We start from the raw sequence: 13,111 nt of genomic DNA, 5'->3' as shown, positions 1-13,111 counted from the left end.
ACTAGTTGACCTCTAGTAACCCCCAATGGCCTATAGTAACCCCAAATAGTAACTGGTTGCTCTCAAATAATGACCTATAGTAACCTCAAAGTGCTTTGCACAGAACATGTTTGACCTCTAGTAACCCCAGTGACCTCTAGTAACCCCAAGTAGTAACTGATTGACCTCAAGTAACCCCCAAAGTGCTCTGCACTGAACAAGTTTGACCTCTAGTAACCCCAATGACCTCTAATAACCCCAAATAGTAACCGGTTGACCTCCAATAATGACCTATAGTAACCCCAAAGTGCTTTGCACAGAACATGTTTGACCTCTAATAACCCCAATGACCTAGAGTAACCCCAAATAGTAACTGGTTGACCTCAAGTAACCCCAATGACCCATAGTAACCCCCAAAGTGCTCTGCAGAGAGTGTTTGACCTCTAGTAACCTCCAATGACCTCTAGTAACCCCAATGACCTATAGTAACTCCAAATAGTAACTGGTTGCCCTCCAGTAATGACCTATAGTAACCTCAAAGTGCTCTGCATAGAACATATTTGACCTCTAGTAACCCTCAAAGACCTACAAATGTTAATTGATTGACCCAAAGACCTAAAGGAACCATGTCCTACTCTATAGAGAGTGACTTTGACCCCAGGTAACCCAAATGGCTTACAGTAACTGCAAATGATGATTAGCTGGCCTCAAATTACCCCAATGACATAAATTAATCTGAAGATTTAGCCCTCTCCAGCTCTCTTGGAGCCCCTTTAGGCCCTGGAAGGGGCTCTAAGATGTCCCTGGAGCCTTCTCTCCTCCAGGTGACCACTCCCAGCTCTCCCAGCCTGGCTCCAGAGGAGAGTTGCCGTTTCCTGAGGGGTGCTTGGAGCAGAAGATGCTGAGGGGAGGGATGGCTCAACCCAGAGCCACAAGGCCCCGAGCACCAGCACAGCCATCCCCCAGCACCAGCCACCTGCTGGACATCTGCCCTGCTCCCACCCAGAACATCCACACAGCATAATCCACTCAATTAACAGGAAAATATCATTTTATTGTTGACCAGAGAGAATGGAAGCCTTTGTAATTCCCCACCCAACAGTGTTCTGTCCCCTCCACTGCTTCCAGCCGGGCTGGCTGTGGCGCCATGGCACAGCAAGGTGTGACCACCGAGTCCTGAGCTGCCAACCAACAGATTCCTGAAGCACAAGAACGCTGAGGATTGCAATTCCCAGAACTCTTTGGCAGCAACTTCAGAGCTTACATATCTCAGACTTTTTGTGGGGTATTAATAATGGCAGGTGGGAACTTGCAGAATGATGAAATGAGGTGTGAGCTGCTCCCTTGACCTGAAAAGCAGTGCCGGTGGCAGACACAAAAGAGCATTTGGACAGATTCACCTGCCCTTCGAAGTTCCTGTAATGCACAAAAATAGATGTGGGGTAATTACTTTCTCTCCTGTACAAAAGACCTGGTTCAGATTTATATTCCCTGAATACAGCACTGCCTCCTTCTCCTCTCCTTACTAATTTCCACTCGTAGTATCTCCTAGGTTTGTCAGATTACTGGTTTGTGTGCACAAATAAACACAGAAAATCACTGAAATCACAGACACTGCACAGCAATGGGGCAAACATGCTATTTCTTGCCTCTTTTTTTTTTTTTTTTTTTTTTTTTTTGGCATACATTTTGCATTGATTCTCTTTTTGCAAAACTCAAATAATTTACAGTGAGTCCCTGGCACAGGGTGCCCAGAGCAGCTGTGGCTGCCCCTGGATCCCTGGAAGTGCCCAAGGCCAGGTTGGACAGAGCTTGGAGCAACCTGGGATAGTGGGAGGTGTCCCTGCCCATGGCCGGGGGTGCAACTGGATGAGCTTTAAGGTCCCTTCCAGGCCAAACCATTCTGTGAGTCTATGACTTGTGTTTTAAGTGTTTTAAGTCAAGCAGTCTTTAAATATTGAATCAGAGCTCTTATTCTTAAAGACATAATTGCTTTCCCTTGCTTTTATGTATTTAGTCTGAAGCTGCTGATTCTTAAGAGAGTGCACAATAAAGCATGAAAAGATTTTATCTCTCCATAGAATAATTGGTTTAAATCACATCTAACACTTGGTATTTTAACTTACATTCAGTTAACTCACCCAATCATCAATCACAGAGATTACATACTAGAAATGAGACCCTGAACATCAGAAAAATGCAGATGGCATCTTTTATAAAATGTCTACATCTCTCTTTATTCCAATAGCTCTTCAATGGAAAGGGCCAATAAAAGGTCCCAGAGCTCCCAGTTTGGTTTGGGGCTTGGGGGAATTTCTCTTGTTGACTGAGGAACACGCTGCACATAAAAGAGATGTAAAGATCCAGGTTTGGGTGATTTTTTTCCCCCTATCTCTAGATATAAATAGCAAGTACAATATGCAATGTTCTCATCAAAAAGTGAACCCAGACACGAAATTTTTAAATAAAAAAATCAGCAGATTTCCAACCACTTGTGCTGCTCTCCCCTTTGGCAAAGGCTGGTAGAGACTGTCCAAGAAACACCACGCACGTACCCAAATAGAAGCTCTCCACAGAGCCCATCTTTTCCGCTCTCCCCTGTGTTTCCAAGAAGCTGCAGTTTTGACTGACAAGCTGTTGAATTTCACAACACGTTCACAAAATGAAAAAAGCGCAATCCTTGAGGAGGGATGGAATCCCACCTGCTTAAATTCCTTCCTGAGCCCACTCCATGGCCTGCTCCTCACTGCTCCAGCGTGTTCCACTCAATACACACTTGAAAGATGGGGGGGGGGGGGGGGGGAAAAGAATATGAATGTTTGCCTTTTTCTCCATTAAAAGTTATGAAATTAAAATAGCTTTAGGTGTTCAGAGTGTTCAGCAATATTCAAAGGATGTGCCAATATCCCTTCAAAGACAAATTTAAGCTTCAGTGTTGGTGCAGGTAAATACCCACATGAAAACAAATGGAACATTTTAAGTTTTTTACTTTTCCTTACTAAGCCTTTTTCTTGCTGTCTCAGTAGTAAATATTTTCCTAATCTTCCTTTTTATATAAAACAAGGATTAGAGGAATATTAGTATTCCACTGACCAGACCATTACTAACAGTAATGGAGTTGCTACAAGGCAGGGAGAGTTTGTTAAACTTGGCCACAGGATTGGGCTCCTAGGTCTCACTTTTTATGGATGTTTGATTTTTAATATCCCTGCTTTGCCAGCTCTGGAATCACCTCCAATGTACTTCACTTCAGCCTGCTGGATCTGGGGGATTAATTTATTAAAACACGGTGAAATTTTGTTTTCTCTGCATGTTGGCATCAATTAATAACTGGTGTGAGAGGATTGCTGTGCTGTCACGGGAGGGGTGTGTAAAGAACAACATTAACTGCTGAGAGAAGGAAAAATGCCTGGAAACAGATGATGTCAAATAAAAGATAACCATGAGATAGCTGCACGTATCCATAGCATGGAACAAAATCAAAAATCCCTAATCCAGGGCCCTTCTGAATAGAGGGAGTCACCTGCACTGAAATTTTTCTTTAGTCTGGTTTCAAGTCATGGAAAAAAGAAAGACTTAGGTGATGTTATTTTGTCTCACATCAGAGAGAGAGCAAGTGTAAGAGTGCCAGCAGGACAGGGAAATGGAAAAAAATTAATATTGGGAAAACTGGATTGAAAAATTAATGTACTTACTTATATACTAAATATCATAAATATAATATTTACTTTATAGAGTCATAGAATCATCAGGATTGGAAGAGACATTTAAGAGCATCAAATCCAACCATCAATGCAGCACTGCCACAGTAACCCCTAAACCACTAAACCATTTATATATATATATAATACCTCATATACATTGTAAGTTATATATTGTACTGTATAAAAACTAATGATGTATATTAGATATATTATAATTTATATACGGTGAGTATAATACATAATACATAATAAGGAACAATATATATATTATAACAATATATGTATATATAACTATATATATATATAATGATATAAATCAACAAGACACTATTATTAAATGTAATTTATGAATAATATAGTCATATCTATATACTTATGTTATTGATATATTATTAATAATCTATTCCATATTATATTTGTATTATATATTGTCTATTATACAATACTGCATTATACTGGATATTGGGAAAGATTTCTTCACCAAAAAGGTAAAACACGAGAGAACAGAACAGTGGAGAGGGAGCAAAACCCAAAGCTTTGACCCAAAGAGAAGAAATCAGGCCAGGGCAGAGGAGAACTGGTTAGAATAGAAAGGCCTGGACCAGCCCCTACCCAAACACCACAGACTGGCACTCACCGGACACAAACACAACCCTACAGAGCCCAACAGAAGAGAGTGGAGCCGAAAACACCTGAATGGGCCAGCCAGCCCCACAACCAAAGCCAAAGATGTGCCCCTCCCATCACCCCAAATCACCAAGCACCCCCCAGGCCCCCACCACAGTGCAAGGCTCCCACTTTCCACCCTGATGCTGCCGAAGTCCAAACTGGTGTGGAAACTCTTCTCCCTCTCAACGTCTCCTTGAGCCTGCTGCCTGACTTCCATCCTCTCCCTCCTGCTGGAGCCCTGCTGGGGAAAGGCAGGCTCCTGCTGTCCTTGGACCATGACAGCCCTCTCAGCTTGTCAGAACGCCAAAGGGACAGGCCACAGGTACACAGCACCTTCCTCAGTGACAGCTGTCCTTGATGACACCATTCCTCAAGCACCTTCCTGCCCTGGTGACCTGAATGTCACCCATCCTGCTATTGCCAGCATAATGTGATCCCTGCTGGCAGTCCTGCCAGTAGCAAACAAGGGAAAACCCCACACCATGCACCCGGAGCGCATTCTCACCTGTGCCAGGCTCCCTCCTCACCCCTGTGCTCCAGCAACACCAGGGCTCAACCGGCTGTTGGCCAACTGTGCTGTGCACCCACTGTCGAGCTGATACAGATCTCATCCTCTGAGCATCCTCTGGCAGGACCTCACTGCTCGGGGTTTGTGCTGTTTGGCACCTCGATGGACCAGGAACACCAAATACGGCCAGCTCTGCTCCATTGCTCCACCACTGGCCGTCTGCCAGCCTCTTTCTCTTCATCCTCCTCCTCCTCCTCTTCACTGTGCTCTTCAAACTCCTCTTCATCCTCCTCCTCCTCTTCATCCTCTTCCTCTCCAAATGCCTCCTCTTCACCCTCCTTCTCATATTCCTCTTTGTCACCTCACCTTACTGCAAAAAACCGGCACCTACCATAGAGGATGATGCTGGCGTTGGTGTTGCCCAGCTTGTTCGTGGCCACGCACGTGTAGTTGCCGTAGTCCTTCTCCGAGACGTTGAAGAAGGTCAGCGTGGACAGGCGGCCCTTGCTCTCGATCCGCACACCCTCCAGCCCATTCGCTAACCTGTGGAGAAATGCGGGTAGCGGTGCTGGGAGAACAGGGCTGGGGCTCTGGGATGTATCTTGTCCCTCCCTCCCTGAGCACTCCTTTGCTCCACACCAGCCAACACCAGTATACACCCTCATGTTCCCCCACTGGACTTGCGCATCCCAGTTTTGAAGACAAACTCTTCATCCCATTCTCCATCCCATAACCCAGCCTGATCCACGTGTCCCACAGCCACCACCCCCGGGAGAAACAACTCTGGGATTTCCTCAGCCCTTAGTTGAGCACCCACCAAAAGGAGTTCTTAGCCCTTAGTTGAGCACCCACCAAAAGCCTTCTTCCACATAATACCCTCAGGCACTGTCACCCCCCTCTGCCTCCTCACCTCGTCACCCCAAGGCTGCGGCTGCCCCCCATCCTCCACCGCCTCTGCAGCCCCTCACCTGCTGTCCTCCTTGAACCACTGAAACTCTGCCACGGGGACGGCCGAAGCCTCGCACTGCAGGATGCCCTTCTGGCCCACCGAGGCGCCCGTGTTCTTGGCGTTGGAGATGAATGGCGGGTCTGTGGAGATGTTGTGCTGTGTCACACTGGGCCCTGTGCAGCCACCCCAGCACCATTCCCCCATCCCTTGCACTCACAGTTGACAGTAACTTTGACTTTCCGCACGTCCGGGACAGCCACGTCGTTGACGGCGCTGCACTCGTACTCCCCGGACTGCTCCCGTGTGATGCCTGTGATCTCCAGGTACTCGTCCTCACTCACAAAGGTCTGCCCTGGGGGATGTACTGAACGTGTGGTACCGTCACCCATGGACACCCACACCAGGAACTCCCCCGTGCCCCTGCCCTGACGCGTCTGACATATCTTCCGCCCAGGAAGCTTGAGACAGCCCTTGACAAGCATCCTCAGCCCTGTCCCAGGGCACACCAACAGGTCAGCACCCCTGACTGTGAGTCACCTTAATGCCACCCTGACTGCCTCTAGGGGGACATCCATCCATCCCATACAGGCCAGGACAACCCCTCCTCAGACCCAGGAGGTTCATCCACCAAGCAAAGGCTCACCTTTCCCGGAGAGGTGCCGCCACGTGACGGTGGGCTCCGGTCTCCCAAAGGCCAGGCACATGAGGGTCACACTGCTGCCCTCGTTCACGGTGATGTCCGACGAGATGTTGACAATCTGGGGGGGCACTACAAGACATAAAGGCCACCAAAGACACCATCAACACACCAGCTTGCCAGGCCCTACTGGGAGGCCCCAGCCATGAGACTTGTCGCATCACGTGACGCTGGTGTCCACTCCATTGCCCTGTCCAGTCACCAATTCCGTGTCTCCAAACCAGTATTTTGGACTGGAGCCAACCATGGATACGGGGCATGGAGGAGTCCACTCACTGTGCCAGCCCCTGCTCCGTGGCCAAGACCCCGATAACCAGCTCTCGTTATGGCCTGCGACAAGGCTCATATTTTAGCATATTTATTAAAGCTGTTTAAATTACTGAGCGTCTGCTCCTTCAATACCGGCCAGGGTGATTTATATTACTCTATCCCCAGATACTCCATCTAATAAATAACTTGGCAATCTCTGTACCCATAAATATCCCCAGCCACGGCAAAAAGCAATTAAAGCTCGCTTGCCAATGCCGCTTCCTGGCGCTCTGGGCTGTCGGACATAAGCCCCTAAAGGGTCTGCGCCCTAGGGAGTAGATGAGGCTGTATTTAACAACCCTCCCCAAACAAAACACCAACCTACAATGCCAGAAAGGATGCCCTGTGCCCCCTCCCCAAGCACACAACATGCTGAGACTTCAGGTCAAGTGGCATCAGATGCCCAATACTTGTACCCAGGGCTCTCCCACAGTGCTGGGATTCAAGGATAATCACCTGAAAACCACTGTGGCCAACACCAGCACTGCCTGCAAGGGAAAGTGTGGCTGCCTGGCTCTGCTCACACCCTCGAGGAAGCTCTTCTCACACCCCCAGGGAGGTTCTCCTCCCTGCTGGCGCGGCAGAGGCGGCACAGCAGGATGGAGCCATGGCAAAGATGCGGCGCGGGCTCTGCAGCCCTATGGGTTCTGCAAAGCAGTAAATTTCCCAGCAACTTGACACATTAATATAGAAGTACAGTCTGTTATAGCAGAGGGAGATTGTCTGAGTCCTTCAGGGGAAAGCAGCAATCCAAAAATGAAAAGTGTGTGCCGGCAACTGCTAGAAAATGTAGTTAACGCTCGGAGCAGAGCCGGCCAACTCCGACAGAGCAGCCACAATGAGCTGCAGGAAGGCTGCGAATGGCCCTTCCTCACTCAGACAAGATGACACCAACCCCTATTACCAGAATCCTTGCACCTCTCCCCTCCAATAACAGCACCTCAAACTGGTACCAGGAACATCTGAAAACTACTGGAACATCCAGGACAAGGCTTCCCACAACTGGGCATTGTTCATCTGCTCATGAGCTTGCAAACCAACCCTCCTCGTGAGCAGCTTTGGTCTGAGATGACAGCAGCATCATTAGTGGATGCTGAGACCTTGGGATGCCACCCCTGCTCCAGATGGCAGGCTGTCTCCTCCTTGCGTGCTCTTGCCTACAGGTGCTGTGGAGCTGGACTAGAGCAATGGCGTGTGATGCAGAGCATCAGCAGAATTATGGTCGTAGTTCTATCTTCACCCTCCCAGCCACCTCCAGTTCAAGGCTGACATCCCTTTCCTGTCCCCTGAGTCCCAAACCACAAGTACAAATTGAGATGCAGAAACTGGTGCTCTGCGCACAGATGTGAGCCTGTCCCTCTCCTGGGCACAGAAATACTTCCATTCCAGTGGAAAAAATTACCACTACCCATAACCACTACAGTCCCAGTGCTCCCATTCGGAAAACCCCAAGCCACACAAAACCACACATCAGCCTGAAAGCCCTTCCCTTAGCAAAGGATGCTGACACAGACATGCCAGCAGGTCTCACAGTGAGGAACTGCATTTCCCGAACATCCAGAGGCCAGGAAGCACGGCTGTGCTTCCACTGCCTGCCCTAATCCAATCAGGGATGTCCCTGTGAGCTGGCAGGGCAGTGGAGGGACACTCATGCACAGCACAGGGGCCCCACTGGGCAGCTCGATACCCGTGACTGCGATCGTTGCCTACGAGGTTACCAGGACTTGGAGAAGGACATCGAAAGACCTTGATTACATTTTTATAGATCCCACTGACTGGGCTGTCAAGGATGGCGTCTCAAGGACACACTGGCTTTGCCATGGGAGGATTTAATCCTATGGGAGGAGTGGGTGGAAACTGGGGCCGCTTAGGGATGCAGGAAGGGCGAGTTTGGTGACAAACATGACTGTGTGGATAAAACCAACCTGCAGCCACGCCCTGTCAATATCATGGGACAGGGATGGCCAAGGCATGGCTGCCCTGACAAGGACAACCCACCAAAGCTGCCGTGTCTCAAGGTGGTGACAGCTTGGGATCAGTGCTGGGCGTGGAGTCCAAAGGCTCTCCCATGCCCCATAGATCCCTCTTGGCCCCCCCCTCCAAGGTCAGGCAGCCCTGCTAATGCCTTGTGGCCCTCCAGCATGACTGCAGGTGTTGTTCCTAGTCCTTTACCTGGTGACAGCATCCTTTCCCTGAATTACCTCTGGTTCTCTACAGTTCTCTCCCTCTGCCCTACACAGCTGCAGTCAGAAAAATAGGGCAGAACACCATCTCTATCCCCTTTTATCCATAGTCCTTCCTCGTAGAAGTCTACAACTACAAGCAAATTGAATACAGAATAAATCCTGGGGAAGCGACGAGCGGTGCGGTCTCACCGGAGCGACGAGCAGCGCACAGAGGATTTCGTCAACCCTGCGTAATATTAATCACAGGGAAGTTAATGCATAAGGTTTGGTAAGCCAAAAAATACATTTGCACTGTAATTTCTTGTTTGTTCGGAAAGCTGGCGAGAGAAATTGAATGTGAAAGCGATGCCACTAAATTCAATAACAATAAGCCCGTGATTTATCTCCTTCCTTTACCACTCGAGACCTGAACCGCCTGATGAGCCCATCCACGCTCTCCGTGGGGTCTGGGCTCATGCCAGTGTCTGCCACCACCCATGGGAACTGTGAGGTGCCATCCCTGCCCTCCCTTCCCAGACTGGGCCCTGTGGGGCTGGCCGTGGATCACACCTTGGTGACGCTACCGTGTTCTGTGATGCTACGTGCAATACTCGGGGTATCTGTGGGACTCTCCCCAGTATGCTCCATCCCGCCATCCGCTCTGGGCACCAGTGATGGCTTTGCACTTGTTGTCCCATCTGGGAACAAAAGCAAAGGGAAAGCTCGAACCTGGTGAGCCACTACTGGACACTCAAGCGTGAGGAGGGATGGTCACTGCCGGTGGGGACGCCCCTTCCCTACTAAACCGTGCGGGAAGAAACAGCACCTCGGGAATCGCTGCGTGATCAGTGACTACACACACCGCTGACGCACATGACCGCGTGCAGGCTGACTCATCCCCCAGCCGCTCCAGAGCGCCGATCCCTACCGGAGGCACTCGCTGCCATGGCCCTGGATTATTTTTAGCTGCCAGATCATTACTGCTGCATGCCTCGGAGCAGAGAGCCTGCATGAGCACTGCAGCTGACACACGCAACTGATGTCCCTCCTCCACATCATTAGCTCCTAATCCATTAAAAGAGACCTCTTCCTACACTGCTGGTAAGGGGAGATGAGGGATGGATACCTCTGGGCTCCTCAAACCGCCAGGCAACAGCCACTTGTCCACCTTGACTTGGGGGACAGGTCTCCATAGGGACAGTAGAGAGGGACAGCTCATCTTCAGAGTTCTGAAGCCTCCCTGGACACCGTCACACCTACAGAACGTTGTGGTGCTGCCCTGGCACCTTGCTTTCCATCCCCTCTCACATACCTCCGATTTTGGGGAGGTGCAGTGTTCATGCAGCTCCCTCAGCTCTCCAGCTGCAGTGTCCAGCTGTGTCCTGTGACAGGTGATGCTGTCACCGGCAGGGAGGGGGACTGTCACCCTAGCAGGAGTCGGATGCCTGCAGGAGATGACACTGCCTCCCTTCACAGCACCCCAGCTGCCTATAGCCCCAGGCATCTCCAGCTCTGCACAAGCCTCCCCGGCACAGGCAGGATGGGGCTGTCAGAGGTGTCACCGTGCAAGGTCTCATTAGCGTACAGAAAGTCAGCACAAAGGAGGCAAATATGCTGAAAGCTCACATTTTGCCTGTGCTTTCCATCTCCTTTGCTGATGAGAAGCACAGCGGGGTGGCACCGGGGCCTCCTCCAGTCCGTGTGTGTCTGCTGAAGGCATCAGCAATACGAGACCTTCCCTAGAACAGCTCCTGTTTGGGGCTGATGTCCTTAAACAGGGCCCCTGAGAGCCAGCTCCTGGCTGGCAGATGGAAATGGATGTTTTCCCTCTCTCCAGCTCACTGCTTTTGGGGTGCAGGAGACACCTGCAAGGACACACAGAGTAACCCAGTGCAAATGCACCTCAGTGTTCCCACGGGGGAGGTGACTGGGGCAGTGAGGTGACATCGGTGGCTTCTCAGCAGCGATGACGATCATCTCTGATCTAACCTTCCTGGTGGCAGCCCAGTCTGAGAGGCTCATCAGAGGTGATTTTATTGAGATAATGGATTAAACACTTCTAAAAGCTACAGTTTGGTCTACAAAATGATTTTTGTCAAATTTCCCTGCCAAGCGAGCGGCGTGTCATGGCCTCACTTTTTCTACAGGCACTGCATTTTGGGAATATTTTCCCTTTCCCTTTGCTGTGTCTTGAACACCCTCTTTTCACAGCCTTCCCCCAGTAAAACACTCTCTGTGGCATCCTTTTATGGGATGGAACACGTCAAAAATGAAATAGAGGCACCGAGCACCCTTTGCCAGGCGGACTCACCCGACTGCTCGCAGCGCATCCTTTTCCTCCAAGTTTTCACACTGAGACAGGGAAAGCAATAAAAACCGAAACTCACAGTGTTATACCTACTGTGTAACCACCTGTCAGTAAATTTATGAACAATTAGGAAGTGAGAGTGCTTCCCAGGGAGCTATTTGTGCGCAAGCTAAAACGTTCTTTCTGTTTGGAAGTATAATGGGGAAACAACTTCACCAGTTCTTCCTCCTCTTCTCCAGTTTTGTTTTTTTGCAGTAATTAATCATCTGATGCTGCTGGTCCCTGTGGCACATCCTGATGGCTCCTTTTCACCAGTTTCAAGCAGCTTTGAGAATGGGAGCCTGAGGATGCTGTCTGGGTGTACCCCATCCTGTCCCTTTCCCGTTTTCCCATCCGGACTTCAGGGCAGCACATCATGGCAGGCACTTTAGGGACAGCGGTTGCTCCTGTCTGGGCGGTGTGTGCTGTTTTCTGCCTGCCAGTCCAACTCTTCCTCCTTCCAGACCTTCCCCCTCTCCCTGCCCTCACTCCTTCATTACTCTTTCATTTCTCCCCTTTGCTGCCTCCTGCCCTTTTGATGCTCTGGTGCTTTTCTGTGTGCACACATTTCCTTCTCTCTTTCCTTTGTTTCAGGGTCTCTGGGCTTTTCTTCTCATCCTTTTTTTTTTGTTTTTATTCCCCTTCCAGTTGCTTCCTTCTTCAATCTTTGCTATTCCTTCCAGATTTTCGATGGGCTGCTTTGGCTTTGAATTCACTGCCACATTGCCCCTGCATCGCCTACATTTGGCCATTTTCACTCTCCTGCCCATCCTCTGCCTCTTCAGGGAGAAAGGAAGGTTGAGATAGGGGCCTGGTTGCTCCTTTTCATCCAGTCTTTTCCCTTTGAAGAAAAAGATCTCAATGGGGATGGCTTGTGGGGGAGGGGTGGCCATTTGAAAGCCTTAAGGAGCCAGTTGTTATCACGAGGGAAAAATAAAAGACTCTGTTTGGTTTTGAAACACTCACTGAGAAGCTAGGTCTGCTTTGAGAGGCAGTGGGTGAGACACAGGACCAGCTCCAGGACAGCATCCTTAGGTGCATTTGAATAACACACCACACAACCACACCCTGTAAATGAAGGCCATGGTCCTTCCAAACCTGGACAAGGAAAACAGCGAACACCAAGATGGGAAATGGATTGTGCCAACCAGAAACAACAGTAACAATGCCAACCGCTGGGACAGGCTTCAGTGAAAATCTGTGGCGAGTAGGATTAGGCAGTACAGGGAAGGGTCCTCTAAATGAATCAGAAACAGAGGACACCTGAGGAATACCAAATCCATCTGTTAGGTAAGGATGGCCCAGTACCAAGGTTTACCACCAAAATCTCCACCAGATGGGATCCCAAGCTCACAGCCTCCACCAAAACACTGACCCTGAGCTCCATGTTTCAGACTGAAGTACACCCTGAAGCAGCCCAAGCCATGAAGGCAGGGCTGCATCCTGCCTACAGTCTAACACACTCCTCACACCAAAACCATCCTGCAGCACAATGCCATTAAGGTCTCCCAGCTCCTCCTTGCAAGCCTGCACCTCCCAGGAGCTCTCATTCCCTCTCCCCCTTTTGAGAAGTGGCCTTCACAGTGCTCACCCCAGAGAGGCAGGAGGGCTCACCAAGGTCCACCCCCCTTCAGCTCCACTCCAGCCTTTATGACAAGAGAAGGATGAGGTGGTTCATCTCCTACTTATATGAGCTTAAATGCCTGTTCTCTCTGCATCCCGAATTCTCCCCAGAACACACCAGCATGCCAAAAGCATCATGCATATCTCTGAAAGCATCCATC

The 13,111-nt window shown here is 49.7% G+C and overlaps 1 protein-coding gene and 1 long non-coding RNA gene across 4 annotated transcripts in view; both read right to left on the bottom strand.

The window, feature by feature from the left end:
- Positions 1-13,111, bottom strand: part of OPCML (opioid binding protein/cell adhesion molecule like) — a 291,946-nt gene that overhangs the window by 6,585 nt on the left and 272,250 nt on the right. For 2 of the 3 annotated variants that reach the window (XM_042034297.1, XM_042034296.1), the window contains 4 exons: positions 6,453-6,578; positions 6,027-6,161; positions 5,829-5,949; positions 5,252-5,403 (listed from right to left, as the gene is read on the bottom strand). In XM_042034297.1, coding sequence (XP_041890231.1) covers positions 5,252-5,403; positions 5,829-5,949; positions 6,027-6,161; positions 6,453-6,578 — 534 coding nt within the window. Of the gene's footprint in view, positions 1-5,251; positions 5,404-5,828; positions 5,950-6,026; positions 6,174-6,452; positions 6,579-13,111 lie in introns of all 3 variants that reach the window. The other variant, XM_042034295.1, reaches the window with a different exon arrangement.
- Positions 1,013-5,245, bottom strand: LOC121667550. Its single transcript, XR_006017097.1, has 2 exons — positions 4,858-5,245; positions 1,013-1,395 (listed from the first exon to the last, which is right to left on the bottom strand). It is a non-coding gene; the product is annotated as an uncharacterized LOC121667550 (long non-coding RNA).

Source organism: Corvus kubaryi, unplaced genomic scaffold (assembly GCF_017639235.1).
Source record: "Corvus kubaryi isolate FWS band 111438036 unplaced genomic scaffold, C.kubaryi_AGA036_p1.0 37367, whole genome shotgun sequence".
Taxonomy (NCBI): Eukaryota; Metazoa; Chordata; class Aves; order Passeriformes; family Corvidae; genus Corvus; species Corvus kubaryi.
The sequence above is the reverse complement of the archived record's forward strand: the minus strand, read 5'-3'. Positions and strand labels throughout refer to the sequence as shown.